The sequence below is a fragment of the Mytilus californianus genome, unplaced genomic scaffold (assembly GCF_021869535.1).
Source record: "Mytilus californianus isolate M0D057914Y unplaced genomic scaffold, xbMytCali1.0.p SCAF_2, whole genome shotgun sequence".
NCBI classification, from domain to species: Eukaryota; Metazoa; Mollusca; class Bivalvia; order Mytilida; family Mytilidae; genus Mytilus; species Mytilus californianus.
This window is the reverse complement of record NW_026262668.1, coordinates 82,234,289-82,253,015: the sequence shown is the minus strand read 5'-3', so window position 1 is coordinate 82,253,015 and position 18,727 is coordinate 82,234,289. Positions and strand designations below refer to the sequence as shown.

Sequence of the window (18,727 nt, the reverse complement as noted above, 5' to 3'; positions counted from 1 at the left end):
ATGGTTCACCCGTGTTTCACTTTCAATGTTGACATTCTTTTCCTTTTAATATCTGAACACGCTTAGTGCATGCGTAACACATCTCCAGCTAAGGGGTTAAATTGAAGTTCACATGAATACGGATTCACATGGTCGAATTATTCACTTTTGAGTTTTAAGTCGAAATTTTGAGATATTAAAAGTCGAACCTTTTTTGTTTTTGATAATGTATCCTGAAATTTCGAGATTTAAAAAGTCGCAATTTTAAGATTTAAAAATCGAAATTTCGACTTTTAAAAGGTCGAAATTTCGGGTTTTAGAAAAGTCTAAATTAATTTTAAGATTCTAAGTGTAAAAATGTTGACTTTGAAGAAATGTTCAATGTCAATTTTATTTTACGTAATTTTGAACTTACCGATTTGACTTTATATTTTTAAGAGACCAAGCTGTTGATTAACGTTGATCTGTATATAATTTTCTCTGATCGATTTCCTTCTGTTCCAGCGCACAGGTTTTATATCTTACAGTTTTTACAGATTTCAAGCGTCAACACGTAATTTTACTATATATGTGATAATAAATTAACATGCTGTCCAAATTATTGGCAAATCAATCTAAAATGCTAAATAATCCTTTTGGAAATAAACAAAACAGAATATGACCTAGTCACCCAAATGAATCTGCTACACTTGTTTCCTCAGACTTCAAAAGTTTTGATTCATGCCATGGTAATGCCCCCCTCCCTGCAACAAGTATGGAAAGATACTGCATGAAACAAGGCTCAACCACTTTTGTGTTGATCCATGATCCAGCACCAACTCCATCCGTCCCAAGTAGATCCGGCCCCAATTTTACAAGGGTTAAAAACTGGCTACAGTTTATTCAAAAGTATCAATAACAAAAAATTTATTGCTACATTGGACACTAATTGCCTAAATCCTATGTTGGGTTAGGAACCGAACGTAACAATAATATTTGTGTCTGGTTACATTATTTTATATTGTAACGTTAGATTTATTAAACTTTTAACCAACGTTTAGTTTTGTTGCTAAATTCTCTGATATGCTTAATAATATTAAATATAGAATAAAGGACTTTTTCTTTTTATACGCGAGTTTACGGGACGTATTATGGTATACTGTTGTCCGTCTGTTGTACCGTCTGTCCGTCTGTCTGTCCGTTGTCAACATGTCGGACATTAACTCAAAAACGCTTTAACCAATTTACATAAAACTTTGGTGAATTGTTTATATCTATTGACATGCTCCCTTTCGTTTTTTATAAATTTTAGATTTTATGTTTCCGAGTTATGGGGTTTTATTCAATAAAAAAAGGGGGATTTTCCAGTTTTCGGACAATAACTCAAGAATGCTTTCACCAACTTGCAAGAAATTGTGGTGAATTGTTTATATCTGTTGACATGAGTTCCCTTTCGATTTTTATATATTTTAGATTTTACATTTTCGAGTTACAGGGTTTTATTCATAAAAAAAAGGGGGATTTTCCAGTTTTGGGACAAAAATCAAAAATGCTTTCAGCAGTTCTTATGAAACTTTGGTGAATTGTTTATATCTATTGATGTAAGCTCCGTTTAGAATTTTATAAATTTTACATTTTACATTTCTGAGTAATGGGGTTTTATTCATTAAAAAAAGGGGGGATTTTCCAGTTTTCGGACAATAACTCAAAAATGCTGTCAGCAATTCTCATGAAACTTTGGTGAATTGTTTATATCTATTGATGTAAGCTCCCTTTACATTCATAAATTTCTAATATGACATTGAGAATTAATTGAACTTTAATTGATTATAGTCTCTCAACAGATTTACTAAGTATTGCGCAACAGCACAGTGTATTGCACAACAGCAAGAAATCTTTAATTGAAAATAAATTCAATTCATATAACCAATTTCAAGTTCTTTGACTACATTTATTCAGAAACCTATAATATGTCAAATATTTAATACAATCCAAATTCAGACCTGTATCAAGCTTGAATACTGTGTCCATTTTTCCCCCAACTGTTCAGGGTTGGACCTCTGCGGGCGTATCCAGCTGCGCTCAGCGAAGCAGTTTATTAATATTGACTTTATCACGGAAAAATACCAGGTGAGCCCATAACATAACATCAGTTATATAATGGACGGAAATAAAATGATTTTAAAAGACAACATAAAACAACATCTGATACACATGTTTCCAATAAAAAAATTTGGACTAAAATATAAATATTTCAAGAATCAAAAAATCCTTTTCACCTGAAGCATGGCATGCATTAAAAGTTGGATTAACTTCAAAAAGTGAAATTGAAGAGTGGAACTATTTCATGTATTTGTTCTACAAAACCGACAGGCACATTTCGGTATCACTTGTTTGTGATCGCTGCCTAGCGTGGTTCCACCAAAAATGCATTGGACTAAAACATGCACCCAAAACACATACTGGATGTGCAGAAGCTGTCATTATTGATAAAATATATAATCTGCATGCAATATTGTATCATTGAATTGCTTTCGAATTCAAGTTTTCAAGCTGTATTTTAATATACTACATACACATGGGACATACTATATTACTATTCCCAGCTTGCATTGAAATGCCTTAATGTATCAATAACACAACGTAACTGTCATGACTGTAGACACAAAATATTTTTGTTACGTTCGTTATTAATCGGTCCCAAACCAACCTAGCATTCCGGCAATTAGTGTATAACTATGTTTAAAACGTAACAATAACAAAAAAGTTATTGTTACGTTTTCAACGTAGTTGTCATGGTTGTAGCCAGTGCCTAAAAACTATATGTATTTGACTTGTAGTTCACAAATATTAATGAATTTTATGAATAATAGCAAAGATGGACGATACAAAATTGTGCCTTTGACCATGTTGACACATATTCAAATATATAATATTCATAAGGCATGTTAGGGGAACCATTTATTCCATTAGTATTTAAATATTTGTATGAAGATTAAGATTTTTGTATCGAAATATATTATTTTTTTAATGTAAAATATTTATCATATCAATTTATCACATGATTATACAGTATAAAGCATTAAGTTGATTATGATTTTATAAGAACCTTAAAGAAGTAATCAAGATTACTGTGTATGCATAATTATACCAAAAACATGTATTACAAAAGTTGGTACCATCAACATTAATCAACAGTAATCAGAAAAATGACTGTTCTTCACCTCAGTATCACAATATCTCCTTATCTCGTAAATGTATGAATTAAGAAAAAACTTAATATATAATCGTGGAAAATAACTTCATAATAATATGCTGATGCAGCTTTACTAACAGCACCAATCATACTGTTTGGCATATCAATATAAACTGAATCCTCTAAATGTTCCGCTTATAATAGGCAAACTCCACTTACCTGCTGTCATTAATAATCAATACTGATTCCTAAATAAATTCCTCTGAGCAACGGCAAAATTTACTTAAATTTGTAAAGGGGTTTATTAATTTACATATTGGTGTTTTCATTACAATATAATTCTACTTTTATTATATAAATTGCAACAAAACATGCCTAATAAGTTCAGGCTTACATGATTAACATGATTAATCTTAAAAAGTAGTTTTTGAAAGCCTTAATATGACTCTAAAATGTATCTTGATACAAGTTATTTACATGCCTATTTAGTTGCAATGAACACAAATAGAGAGGATGTTCCCTCTATTATTTAAAAAAAAATGTTGTTTTTTATAAATTTAAATGACTGCCTAGTCCCAACAGCCTTCCCACTATTTGTTAATAAAACATGGAAGTATTTGCATATATTGAACAATTTAAAAAAATATTTACTTCTTACTATATTATACCCCGGTATATATTTCTTCATTGCTGTTAACCACTGTGACTTGTGGGTAAGGGGAAAAAAATCACCTTTTTTAGAATTCAATTCAAGCATTTTGAAAATAGCTCTGGATAGTGCCATAGGGATAACATATTTTGAAATTGAAAAAAAATAAAAACATGTAGTACTCCATCTTTTTCTGCCATATTGTACATTTTTTGCCACAAAAGTTGCTGGCCACAGATATAAAAATCAACAAAGCTGAATTATTAAAATTGTATGTATGTATTTATATGTGATTGTATATTTCTATATTTATTTTGTTGAAACTTTCAGAACCCTCTTTTGCTGAAGTAGCAAATCATGAAAGAAATAAGGTATTTTCTGAAAGTGCCAAGATATCCAGAAATTGTATATTTGTTGGTGAGTCACTGTGGCAATAGCCAATCACAGTTGATGGTCTGAAGTTATCGCCATGGTGATAAAAAAATTGACATGACATTATCAAAATCAGTCATATAATTGACTTTTAGAAGAGTAGTTTATGTTTTTAAAGCACAACTTTGATGCCAAAGACTACATTTGAAAGAACTATTTAGTATCATACATGTGTATACAGAATAGTCAAGGAGGCTTTAATTAAGTTGTTATGTCCGTCACTCCGTGTTATCACTTACAAAAATGACTTATTCTTTGTGTTGAAGTTCATCTTGAGTGTTTTAACTGTACATGCATTTATTTTGATACACTTATATCAATGTTTTTTTTTTTTATTATTATTGCCAAATTGCATCGGTTTATCAAAAATTAAAACTCACATTTCAAATTTCTATAGTGTTATTTTTTATTTAGCATTTACTGAAATCACAACAATTCATTTTATTTTTTTTTATTGTTCCACAATCACAAAAATAAATGCATGCAAAAGTTTCTACATTTTCAGTATTTTTAGAAACTGGTTTTGTCTTCATAAAATTGTTTTACCAATTTACAGTTTGAATTCATTTTTCAAACTGAACAACTTATTAATAAAAATGTTCTAGCTCATTGGTAGTGAACCTTTTTTTAAGGTATGGTGCAAGTGAAGTGTAATATAATGACTAGTCATTCATTTTCAATGATTGACAGTTTGTTTTCTTTCCAATTTGGACTGATCATCATGATGGAACAGATAGCCAATATCAGGAAGTTGCACAAATTCTAGTTTATAAATAGTATGACTTGGATACAGATACACTGTACTTCTATCATTATGACAGTTTTAAAGTGATTAGTTCTAAACATTGTTTCATTAAGCAATACATTATCTCCCAAAAAAGCTTTCATTGAAGTCAGTTATTCCTAAGAATCAATCATAATCCTATAGTTTAAATCCAAAAACCCATTGTTTCTATTTATTTTCACAAAATTTGAAACAATACAGTAACTTAGTAAATTAGAATTATACCCCTTTGCCCAGTTCCAATTTAGAATGAATAGCAAGAAGTGAATTTTATTTTTATCTTTTCTCTCCTACTGTGCTATCATTTAATACCTCCAACTGTTCAATCATTCAATCTCGCCAACTGTTCAATCAATTAAACTAGGCCATCGTTCAATATCTCCAACTTTTCAATCAATCAATCCCTCCAACTGTTCAATCATTCAATCTCTCCAACTGTGCTATCATTCAATCTCTCAAACTGTTCAATCATTCAATCTCTCCAACTGTGCTATCATTTAATCCCTCCAACTGTTCAATCATTCAATCTCACCAACTGTTCAATCATTCAATCTCTCCAACTGTGCTATCATTCAATCCCTCCAACTGTTCAATCATTCAATCTCACCAACTGTTCAATCATTCAATCTCTCCAACTGTGCTATCATTCAGTCTCTCCAACTGTTCAATCATTCAATCTCTCCAACTGTGCTATCATTCAATCCCTCCAACTGTTCAATCATTCAATCTCACCAACTGTTCAATCTTTCAATCTATCCAACTGTTCAATCTTTCAATCTCTATAACTGTGATATCATTCAATCCCTCCAACTGTTCAATCATTCAATCTCTCCAACTGTTCTATCATTCAATCTCTCCAACTGTTCAATCATTCAATCTCTCCAACTGTGCTATCATTCAACCCTTCCAACTGTTCAATCATTCAATCTCTCCAACTGTGCTGTCATTCAATCCCTCCAACTGTTCAATCATTCAATCTCACCAACTGTTCAATCATTCAATCTCTCCAACTGTGCTATCATTCAATCCCTCCAACTGTTCAATCATTCAATCTCACCAACTGTTCAATCATTCAATCTCTCCAACTGTGCTATCATTCAATCTCTCCAACTGTGCTATCATTCAATCCCTCCAACTGTTCAATCATTCAATCTTACCAACTGTTCAATCATTCAATCTCTCCAACTGTTCAATCATTCAATCTCTCCAACTGTTCAATCATTCAATCTCTCCAACTGTGCTATCATTCAATCCCTCCAACTGTTCAATCATTCAATCTCACCAACTGTTCAATCATTCAATCTCTCCAAATTTTCAATCATTCAATCTCTATAACTGTGATATCATTCAATCCCTCCAACTGTTCAATCGTTCAATCATTCAATCTCACCAACTGTTCAATCATTCAATCTCTCCAACTGTTCAATCATTCAATCTCTATAACTGTGATATCATTCAATAAATCCAACCATGCCATCATTCAATCAATCCAACTGTTCAATCATTCAATCTCTCCAAAAATGCTGTCATTTAATCCCTCCAACTGTGCTATCATTCAATCTCTACAACTGTGCCATCATTCAATCTCTCCAACTTTGCTATCATTTGATACCTCCAACTGTGCTATCATTCAATCTCTCCAACTGTTCAATCATTCAATCTCTCCAACTGTGCTATCATTCAATTCCTCCAACTGTTTAATCATTCAATCTCTCCAACTGTGCTATCATTCAATCCCTCCAACTGTTCAATCATCCAATCTCTCCAACTGTGCTATCATTCAATTCCTCCAACTGTTCAATCATTTAATCTCACCAACTGTTCAATCATTCAATCCCTCCAACTGTTCAATCATTCAACAGTTTCATCGCTGTCTCAGGTTAGGGGAGGGTTGGGCACCCGCCAAACATGTTTAACCACGCCACATTCTGTATGTGCCTGTCCCATGTCAGGAGCCTGTAATTCAGTGGTTGTCATTTGTTACTGTATATCATATTTGTTTTTCATTTATTATTTTGTACATAAATCAGGCTGTTAGTTTTCTTGTTTGAATTGCTTTACATTTGTCATTTCGGGGCATTTTATAGCTGACTATGTGGTATGGGCTTTGCTCATTGTTGAAGGGCGTACAGTGACCTATAGTTCATTTCTGTGTCATTTGGTCTCTTGTGGAGAGTTGTCTCATTGGCAATCATACCACATCTTCTTATTTTAATATGGCATGAAAGGGAGATAACCTTGGTCATGGCAATATGATATGTCTGATTTTGATGTCACATTATCTCACTTCCATATCAGAAATTTATTAATTTTGGTGGAAAAAAATATTTAAAAAACAAGCCTAGTTTATTGCTCAGTAAATCAATGTTTAGAACTAAATGACCATTACAGTTTTGATGAGCTGGATGTTTAATTTTTGTTTGCCTAATGTCTAGTGGCAAATAAAAGTGAAAACAACAAAATCCTTTCAAGTTTGTTGTATTACTTTGTTCAATTTGTGTTAAATCTTTGTTTGATCATGAATGCATTCTGTAAAACAAGTTCTTTCAATATGAGTGAAAAATACATTTAACTTTACTATGTTAGCATAAATTATTTTTCTGTGAGTCATCAAGGCTGATTTTGATAATGAAATTGTCAGATTTGTATGTTGAATGAAGACATAACTTGGGCCATTTATTCATGTGAAACAAAATCAAAATATTCTGTGAGAATATGGGTATCTAATGGGTTAATGTTGTACTCCAATTAACCAAAGGTAATTTTACCTTATACCTTTTTGGTAAAGTTTATGATAGATGTTTTCACTGAAGCAGTCTTAAGAGACTTTTAAGGTAAAAAGTTCAAATTGTAAATGTAAGACTGTCAAATTTATAGAAAAGTGACAGCTATCTTATATTATTAATAAATTGAGAATACTATGCCTTTATTCACTGGTCTTTTAAACTTGATTTTGAAGTAAGACATGCAGTTACATGTGCTACTGAAGGTCTCAATAAACATCTTTTAGTGACCAGTTCTTTAAAAGACTAAATACAGTATATGTTTTTTTATAGTATTTGTTCCATTATAAATTTTTATTTACAAATGAAAAAAACTTATTAAATTTCTTTATTTTCTTTTTATTCCTATTTTTGTCGAGCCTGCGACTTTTGTCGCAAAAGCGAGACATAGCGATCCTACATTCCATCGACGGCGGCGGCGGCGTCCACAAATATTCACTCTGTGGTTAAGGTTTTTGAAATTTTAATAACTTTCTTAAACTATCCTGGATTTCTACCAAACTTGGACAGAAGCTTGTTTATGATCATAAGATAGTATCCAGAAGTAAATTTTGTAAAAAAAAAAATCCTGCTTATCCTTATTTTACTTATAAATGGACTTAGTTTTTCTGCCAGTTAACATTACATTCACTCTGTGGTTAAAGTTTTTAAAATTTTAATAACTTTCTTAAACTATCCTGGATTTGTACCAAACTTGGACAGAAGCTTGTTTATGATATGATCAAAAGCTAGTATCTAGAAGGAAATTTTGTAAAAATTTATTTTCTGTGTTTCCTTATATTACTTATAAATGGACTTAGTTTTTCTTCCAGTTAACATTACATACAGTCTGCAGTTAAAATTTTTAAAACATTTATTAGATTCATAAACCATCCTGGATTTTTACCAAACTTGGATAGAAGCTTCTTACAATCAAAAGATAGTATCTAGAGGAAAATTTTTAATAATTTTTTCCCCATTTTTGTGTAGCCTGCGACTAACAGCAAAAGTAGGCGAGACACTGGGTTCCGCAGAACCCTTACAAATTTTTATTTGAAGCAGATGAATAGTTCTGATAGTTGATTTGTTTCTTGTAAGAAACTCTTATGGATAAACTTGTAAAACATCGTCATTCTGAACAGTTTGATATTTAGCCTTAAATTTTCAAAAAAATTTATATATATTTTACTTAAAAAAGCATTTGTTTAATTACGTTTGGTTTAAATGTACAATAAAACCCATTGTTTACCTTTGTGTGGAATATTTTGAATTCACTTAAGTTCTTGTTTACAAATATGACTCTTAGTAGTAATGGTTACTACAGGCTTTCTATTGTTGTATTGAGCTCCCTTCTTTATTCAAAGTTGTCAAATTGAAATTTAACTAGCAAAATTTATCCTGGAAATTGGAAACAACTTATGAATTTGGTAGTATTTCACTATGTTTTTGCTTCAAATGATGTTTCCACATGTGAAAGGTTTACACACTTAGTCAATGTGTTCTGTTTTTGGAATGGTACATTTACCAAAAAATATTACTAATACATCATTTTGGCAATACAGAGAGAGAAACAAAATTGAATTATGTGATTCCAAGATTGAGGATGAAATATATTACTTAAATTTCTATTTCAAATCACTTAAAAAAGGAAGGAGGTTGATGTACCAATAGTTGCCTGTTTTTTGGCCATTGACATATTACCAGTTAATGTTAATTATATATAACCAATTATTTTAGATCTGTGCAGTGATGAAGAAGTCTTACCTATGTCATAAAGGGCCCCATGTGAGCTTATGCCATCACTTGGCGTCCGTCATCTGTCGTCGTAAACTATTTAAAAAATCTTCTCCTCTGAAACTACTGGGCCAAATACCTTCAAACTTAAATAAATGTTCCTTAGGGTATCTAGTTTATAAATTGTATCCGAAGTTTTGATCCATCGACAAACATGGCCGCCATGGCTAAAAAATAGAACATAGGGGTCAAATGCAGTTTTTGGCTTATATCTCAAAAACTAAAGCTTTTAGAGCAAATCTGACATGGGATAAACTGTTCAATTGGTCAAGATCTATCAGCTCTGAAATTTTCAGACGAATCGAACAACCCATTGTTGGGTTGCTGCCACCGAATTGGTAGTTTTAACAAAATTTTGCAGTTTTTTGTTATTATTTTGAATATTATTATAGATATATATAAACTGTAAGCAGCAATAATGTTCAGCAAAGTAAGATCTACAAAAAAGTTGTCATGGCCATAATTGTCAATTGACCCCTTAAGGGCATACAATACAGTTTTGATCCCATAATGAAAATTTGATGAAAATTTGCAAATAGGCTATTTTTTACCTGATTAGATCAAATTTGTAATAAAAAATATACCTTCATGTGCTATTTTTTGAGTAAAATGAGTTTGAAATTTCAGATATTTTCTCAAAATTCGAATTTGTGGACGGTTTTTTTCTTTTCGATAGAAATACATAACTTTTTTGTTTTAAAAGATAAACACAAGCTGTTTTTTGTTAAATTATTTGTAATTTCTGTTTTATATAAATGTTCTATAAATTTGTACATTTCATTTTTACAAATAACTCATATTAATCAAATGATCATGATTGTAGAAAAAAAATGTAATTTTTTGCTGTATATTTATCAAATTTAAAAAAATTGCACTATTGACTTTTTCATGAAAATTGGTAAACATAATCTTCATACCTAATCAAACCAAATATCATTTTAAAAAAGAGGTGTCCATGAACTCGTGTTCAAGTTAAATCAGTTTGAATGATAAAAATCAGTCGAAAACTGCATCTTTTCCTGATAAGTCACAGTTTGACGTCGCGAAAATAACAATTTACGTTAGCAACGTCATTACCTCCCCTGTAACTGTATCGTATGCCCTTAAGGAGTTATTGCCCTTTAAAGACAATTTTACACAATTTGTTCATCAAGTTTGCTAACATTTAAAAATCTTCTCCTCTGAAACTACTGGGCCAATTACCTTCAAACTTTAACTAAATGTTCCTTAGGGTATCTTGTTTATAAATTGTATCCGAAGTTTGTATCCATCGACAAACATGGCCGCCATGGCTAAAAATAGAACATAAGGGTCAAATGCGGTTTTTGGCTTATATCTCAAAAACTAATTTAGAGCAAATGTGACATGGGGTAAAATTGTTCAATTGGTCAAGATCTATCAGCTCTGAAATTTTCAGACGAATCGAACAACCCATTGTTGGGTTGCTGCCACCAAATTGGTAGTTTTAACAAAATTTTGCAGTTTTTTGTTATTATTTTGAATATTATTATAGATATATATAAACTGTAAGCAGCAATAATGTTCAGCAAAGTAAGATCTACAATAAAGTTAATATGACCAAAATTGTCAATTGACCCCTTAAGGAGTTATTGCCCTTTAAAGACAATTTTACACAATTTGTTCATCAAGTTTGCTAACATTTAAAAATCTTTTCCTCTGAAATACAGGTGAGACATTCAGGCTCTTGAGAGCCTCTTGTTTGGAATTGTTTTTGCTGTAATTTAAGTAAAAAAGACAAAGTTCAAATAATTTTATGTAAGAGGATAAGTTTTATTAGTAATAGTTTGAAAATTGTGTTTTTGTTCCTTTAAAAACATTGATTAATCCCAGTGATCTGTGAATTTCAACAAAATTAGCACAGTGTAAACTAATTTCAAGGTTTTGTTTTAAAAGACTTGCTTGGTGCTTGGCTAAATCCATAACTACAACTTGGTTAATTGAAAGAGAATGAAGTCACTTACCTAAAAGTGATATTTCTAGTTAGTGAACCTACTCTTTTGTTTCAGTCCCTCTTTGCATGGGTTTTGCATAGAAAACAATGAGCAATGGAAGGATGATATGTTATTATTTAGTAAACTAATTGTTTATGTTTTAAGTTGAAAAATCTCAAAAATAATACATGGCTTAGGATATATGCTCAAATTAAAAAAAAACCACATAAATTGAAACCATTATTAGATCTGTATAAATTTAAGATTTTAACAAACAAAAAAAGATCTGTTACATTGGCAAAGCACAGATAACTACAATCTATTTGAAACTAAGTATTTTTTTGTTTCTTTCCTTATTAAACCAATGTAATGACTGATGTTATAGTCAGTTTGTAAATATTAAAAGTTAGAAACCTGCTTACATAAAATGATTACATGTAATAGATAGATCCTTCAGGTCCCTGTTTATATCTGAAATTAATTATAAATATATGAATACAATACATATTTTTTTTTCAGCTTTAAAAACAGATTTTTTTTTCTCTTTGTTTTATTTTGAATACTGTTACATGTATGATATCTATGACAATATTTCATGAACAGGAACCAGAAACAATTTGTCTTCTTATTGGAATGATTAGAAGGAAAATTATGGTTTGATAACAAAGATACATACAATGTATATTCATGTATAGAATTATTAGTTGAATATTTTTTTTTGCAGGCTTGTATTAAAAGGGGATGTGATGGTTGCAAATTCCATCCTGCCATTGATTTTTAACTGCCAGAAAATTAAGCTATTTGCATTGTTATAAGTTTCATTGATAAGAATTAAGTATAAAACAATGATAAAATGTTTTGAACCCAATATTAAAAACATTAAAACTCAGAAAAGGTCTGTCAGTCATTTCAATTTCTTCAATAATTATTTGCCGCATTGTAGAATTTTCAAATATGGAAGATGCGGAAATCAAGAAGGAGCCAGAATCTGAAGATGATGTCATGGAAAAAGTCCAGAAAGAGGCAGATACATGTAGTGTAGTCATAGAAACTTCTGATGCACCAACAACCAGTAACAAGGAAATAGAACAGACAGACCCTGCTTCAGAAGGACAGGGGGAGGATGAGAAAATGGAAGAAGTACCTGCTTCAAAGCAGACAGATAAACATCCTGTAATGTACCTGAATGAGTTGGTCCAAGGTTTGAAATATGACCTTTTGTCAGAGGTCACACAAGAAAAAGGGAAAGTGTTCACCATGGGTGTTGATGTTAAAGGAGTGATATTTGAAGGCACAGGAATTAACAAGAAGGCTGCCAAAATGGCAGCAGCTCAGACAGCTCTACGTCAACTTTTCAACACAGAATACTGTCCAAGTTAGTTTTTTTTTCATATTATTTTGCAATTTTCTCATATGATTGTAGTTTGTATTTTAATTGCATTTGATCATTAGCTAAATACTTTTTACAACCAAAAACCCCGACCCCTCCAAATAAAAAATAATTAACCATCAGTCATTACTTCAAAATACCGGATGTGAAATAAAAGCAGATTAAATATTGTTTACTTAAGGTTATTTGAAAGAAAGCAGCAAGTTTTATAACTAAGAACTGTAAGAAGCATCTTTTGCTTCAACAAAGTGTGAGAATGTCCTTGACCTTTAAGTATCAAATTCCATCTTCTCCATGCTTCTTTTTAATAAGATGAGATGTGTTATAGTTTACAGTTGTAAGCCAAATTTGAATATGTCTCACAGTTATTTGAGTATTTCAGTACCAACTTTCTTTAAAAAGTAAAAGATTTTTTGGAATGGTGGTCTGAAGGTTAATGGAATTTTTTACTTTTAAATTCACTTCTGTTGCATTTCCACAGAATTATTATTTCATTCAGTAAATTTTATTTTAAATTTGGATGGTTGCACACAAAATTAAATTACTCTAATTGTCTTTTTGATTTCATGTTTTTTTAGCTCATCTGGTCAAAAAGGCCACGGTTAGCTTTCAACATCACTTGGCATCTATCATCTTCAGTCCTAAGGGTGTGTCATAAAGATTTTTCAAAATGTTTTCTTATGAAATAACCACTTATACCAAATTCACAGAAATGATCCTTACGGTATTAAAATGTTATTTTCAAAATTATAATTGTACATCAACTTACATGACCACAATGGCTAAAAAGAGAACATGGGGTAAAAATTTAAATAGTTGTCATATATCTTGAAAACCATAATAGAAAGAGAAAATTTAATGGGACAAAAATGTTAAAATGTCAAGATCTATCTTCTCTCAAATTTTTGCCCAAATTATCAGCTGACTCCCCATAGGAACTACTGCCCTTAATTTTTGATATATTAGTATTTGATATTTAAATTCTCTTGGTAATTTAAACTTCTTTATCAAGTAATATTGCACCAGTAAATATCTGGAATGAAAAATATATGTCAGGAAAACACTTTATCTTAGCAATAGCCATTTAGGTAAAAATGCAAAACTGACCCCTTCCCAGAAAAACTAAAAACTATATGTTGTTGGTACAAAAATTCCGTTTTGATGATGTAAAATAATAATAGAGTCACCGACTTGGTTTTAACGGTATACATCAATCAAAGTGGTGAAAAAATACCACAAAACGTTGAAATAAACGAGTTGTAGGCCTTCAAACGTTTATTTTTTGTTGTTTTTTACTACCATTAAGGTAACAGATTGGTTAATACACCAAAAAGGAAGTTGGTGACCATATGATTTTTTTATATCATTAAAACAGAAATTTATGTACCAACTACATTTAGTTTTTTTATGAAAAATCTATGCATTGAAAATAGGAAATCTGATGATTTTAAGACAAATTTATGAAGGTTTTTGGACGATTTAATGTGCTTTCTATACAAATGTTCACCTCTTTTGAAAGAATTCAATCAGGGGTGGGGGGGGGGGGGGGGGGGAGGTGTCAATGTTCTATGAGGTAAATTTTTCATTACAGAAGGTATAATTTTCCAACAGCAGAAAATTCACCCTGGGGTCAATTTTCTATGAGGGGTAGAAATTCCATATGACACTGGTTTTTAGATTTTTAAATGATCTACTTTGAAATGAATGAAGGTAAAGAAAATTTAATAAAAATTTTGTAAAACTTATCTAATGCACTTATTATTACTACGGTAGTCTTGGATTAAGAATTCATATCCCTTTTAGAAATATGTTCAATGGTCTGAAATGTTGTCCAACATAGGTAATATACTACAATAAAATGTTCTAAAACTAAAAATTTTAGCAAAAAATTTTATTTAAAAACTTTGAAAAATCCTTTAAAAGGCCAATTGCCGCTAGAACTTGGTAAAATAATGTCCTAATGATATTCAGTTTCTTCAAGATAAATGGTTTGTGACTTAAATACGTTAATGAGACAGCAACCCAACAGCACAAAACAAACCCAAACAAAAGACATCTAGAGGTCAACACAGTCATGTGTATGTTCATATTTTATGTTTGCTTACATTTTCAGTCAGTTTTGAAATTCATACAATTATTATCACTTTTTGAAATTCACATTAAACATCTCTCAAGGAATTCAATATCAACTGTGCTTAAGTTGTCTGTTTTGATTGAGATTTGAGATGTGATGAATCTTGTCATGCAGCCAACAGAATGAAAAATTTATCTGCTGTTATTTTTCATTGCAGCAAGATAACTTGCCAGTGCAGATAAAAGCCCAATTAATAATCCATGACCACCCACCCCACTTATTTTCTAAATGAAGAAGATATTTTTTAATTTTTTTAAATTTTGGATCCAAATCATCACTGTTAAGCCATTATATGAAGCTTAATACTATATTATACTAGAGTTATTTCCTACAGAAGGCAAATTATAATAAAATGCTCCGCTGGCGCAGCTTGATACGACCGCAGAGGTCGAACCCTGAACAGTTGGGGCAAGTATGGACACAACATTCAAGCTTGATACAGCACTGAATTTGGATTGTGATTAAATATTTGACACAGCATAGGTTTCTGACACAGAATGAATGTGGTCTAAGAACTTAAAATTTTTTAATTTACCTATTCAAACCATATCATTATTATTTGCTTTTATATATAAATCAGAAATAACCAATTTAAAATGGAAAATTTTAAAATAAAAAAGGAAAAAAAAATCCCCCCCCCCCCCCAATTTTTTGAACCCCCTTATGATTCATCACCCCAAACTCAATTCCAGCCTTCCCTTTGTGGTATGGTACCTTGCAGTACAATTTCATAGAGATCCATACACTTGAACACAAGTTATTGTCTGGAAACTAGAAAAATGCTTGTTTTTTGGCCCCATATTCCTAAACAATTAGGGCAATTACCCCCAAACTCAAACCCAGCTTTCCCTTTGTGATATGGAACCTTGTAGTACAATTTCATAAAGATCTATACACTTACACACAAGTTATTGTCCTGAAACTAGAAAAATGCTTGTTTTTGGCCCCTAATTTCTAAAATTTTGAGGTAATTACCCCCAAAATCATACCCAGCCTTCCCTTTGTGGTATGGTACCTTGCAGTATAATTTTAGAGAGATCCATACACTTGAACACAAGTTATTGTCTGGAATCTAGAAAAATGCTTATTTTTGGCCCCCTTTTGGCCCCTTATTCTTAAACGTTTTGGGCAATTACCCCCAAACTCAATTCCAGCTTTCCCTTTGTGATATGGAACCTAGTAGTACAATTTCAGAAAGATCCATAGACTTACACACAAGTTATTGTCATGAAACTAGAAAAATGCTTGTTTTTTGCCCCTTTTTTGGCCCCTAATTCCTAAAATTTTTAGGCAATTACCCCCAAAATCAATCCAAACATTCCCTTTGTGATATGGAAACTTGCAGTACAATTTCAGAGAGATCCATAGATTTGAACACAAGTTATTGTCTGGAAACTAGAAAAATGCTTATTTTTGGCCCCTTTTTGGCCCCTTATTCCTAAACGTTTTGGGCAATTACCCCCAAACTCAATACCAGCTTTCCCTTTGTGATATGGAACCTTGTAGTACAATTTCAGAAAGATCCATACACTTACACACAAGTTATTGTCATGAAACTAGAAAAATGCTTGTTTTTTGCCCCTTTTTTAGCCACTAATTCCAAAAATTTTGAGGCAATTACCCCCAAAATCAATCCAAGCATTCCCTTTGTGATATGGAACCTTGTGGTACAATGTCAGAGAGATCCATACACTAACACACAAGTTATGTCTGGAAGTTACAAAAATGCTTATTTTTGGCCCCTTTTTGGCCCCTAATTCCTTAACTGTTGGTACCATAACCCCCAAAATCAATCCCAACCTTCCTTTTGTGGTATTGAACCTTATGGTAAAATTTCATAGAGATCCATTCACTTAAACTAAAGTTAGAGTGCGAAAACCAATGTGTCTTCGGACGACGACGCCGGACGATGATGCCAACGTCATACCAATATACGACCACAAAATTTTTTTGCGGTCATATAAAAAACCTTATACACTTATTGTTGTTTTGAAGTAAATTTATTGACACTTAAAATCCTATTATGAGAATCAATTGAAATGTGTACAAGAAAACAAAGTACTAAAGTGTCGCATATTTTTTTCATGACTTGAGAATTATTGGGTTACTGGTCTTCTAGAATTTGTATGGGGACAAAGTACCCAATAATAGTAAGAAAATCAATAAAACGAAAAATCAATATAAAAATCAATTTACTAATGAACTCAAAATTGTTAACTTTGTATCTTACTTTTTTGTAAGAGTTGAGCTTGCGCATTATCCTGTTCTGTTGACGGAAGCTGCCATGTTGTAAGTCTAACTATATCCCGCATATTTGTATAACTGATTACCAAAAAGAATAATGAGGACGAACATTTTGAATTTATTACCTTTGTGTACGTAATAAAGTAAGTCTAGAGTTTATTCAACATACGATTTTATAGCAAACAAAATGAGTTCTCTGGGGAAACTCACCTCACACGTCAGATCAGTCAGGCAGATTTTTGTATATGTATTAAGATCAGTAATAAGCTGACTTTTTATACTCATTGGATTTTAGATATAAATTATTATGTTTTTAATCAAACTATACTCTAAAACGAGAGAAAAAAATGCTACCTGAAGATGAGGTTTATTTTTTTACATTGAAAATGATGTCATATGTAAAGTTTTTAACAATAGGACCAACATCCGATACGTTTCCGTAATTCAGTTACTTTTTGGGTAAAGATTGCATGAAATGCAATCAAAACCCTATGGTACTGACTGGATTTCTAAATCTTCCAAGGTTTATCACTACTTTTGAGATACACAAAATATAGTGCATTGATCATAACATTCTATGCATCCTATCCATGAACATTTCCAGAAATTTATCAATGAAATATATGCTCAGATATTCAAGTTACAAAATGATGTTATACTTGTCAAGAAAATTACATAACTTTTGCAAGGTGTGCAGGAATCTAATATCTGTTCTAAAAATATCAATGATGTCATTGTTAAAGTCATTTTTAAAAATTGGAGTTATCTTCCTTTGTCCAGAATTGTAGTTGAATCAACTACAACCAATGCTTTTTATACGCCCGTTTATGGGACGTATTATTTAGTTTTTCCTCCCACTGATAAATTAAAGCAATCTTTACCCTTCAGTACTTGCAAGCACTTCGATTTACAGAAGTTATGCTGGGAATGTTTTTGCAATAAATGTTTATATATATATATATATATATATCAACAAAATTATATATATATATAAATCTGCTGTGACGGGATATCGTAAAGTATTCTAAAGGTTTGCTGACTTGTTCCTTTTCACACTTAACACCTGCCTTATATTAGCAGTAAAGAATACAATATGCCTTAATATGGAATACTGCTGACATTGTTAGACAATTTGTTTTTATTTAGATTGTTTTATTTAGTTTGTTAAACCTATTTTTTTATTTTTGTTTGATCTGAAAAAGACTGGAGGAAATGGGGAAATTTTTATTTTGTAATGCCTCCTGGGAACATATGTTTTATTGCTTTCTGATGTCATTGAATTTTGAAAATTATCTGTATTAGACAAAGCAATATTTAAGATTGCTTTAGAATACAAAGTTCTTACACAAAAGATTTTAAAGGGTTTATAAATTTCAAAATAAATAATTATATTCCAGTTCATCACAGTCTAATCTGTTGATTTCAAGTGACA

The 18,727-nt window shown here is 31.3% G+C and overlaps 1 protein-coding gene across 3 annotated transcripts in view; it reads left to right on the top strand.

The window, feature by feature from the left end:
* The first annotated feature begins 425 nt into the window (after positions 1-425).
* LOC127728286 (double-stranded RNA-specific editase 1-like) overlaps positions 426-18,727 on the top strand; it is a 67,127-nt gene continuing 48,825 nt past the window's right edge. The window contains exons 1-3 of one of the 3 annotated variants that reach the window (XM_052235607.1): positions 426-532; positions 4,134-4,174; positions 12,471-12,902. In XM_052235607.1, coding sequence (XP_052091567.1) covers positions 12,482-12,902 — 421 coding nt within the window. In that variant the 5' untranslated portion in view covers positions 426-532; positions 4,134-4,174; positions 12,471-12,481. Of the gene's footprint in view, positions 533-4,133; positions 4,221-12,470; positions 12,903-18,727 lie in introns of all 3 variants that reach the window. The other 2 variants (XM_052235604.1, XM_052235605.1) reach the window with 2 other exon arrangements.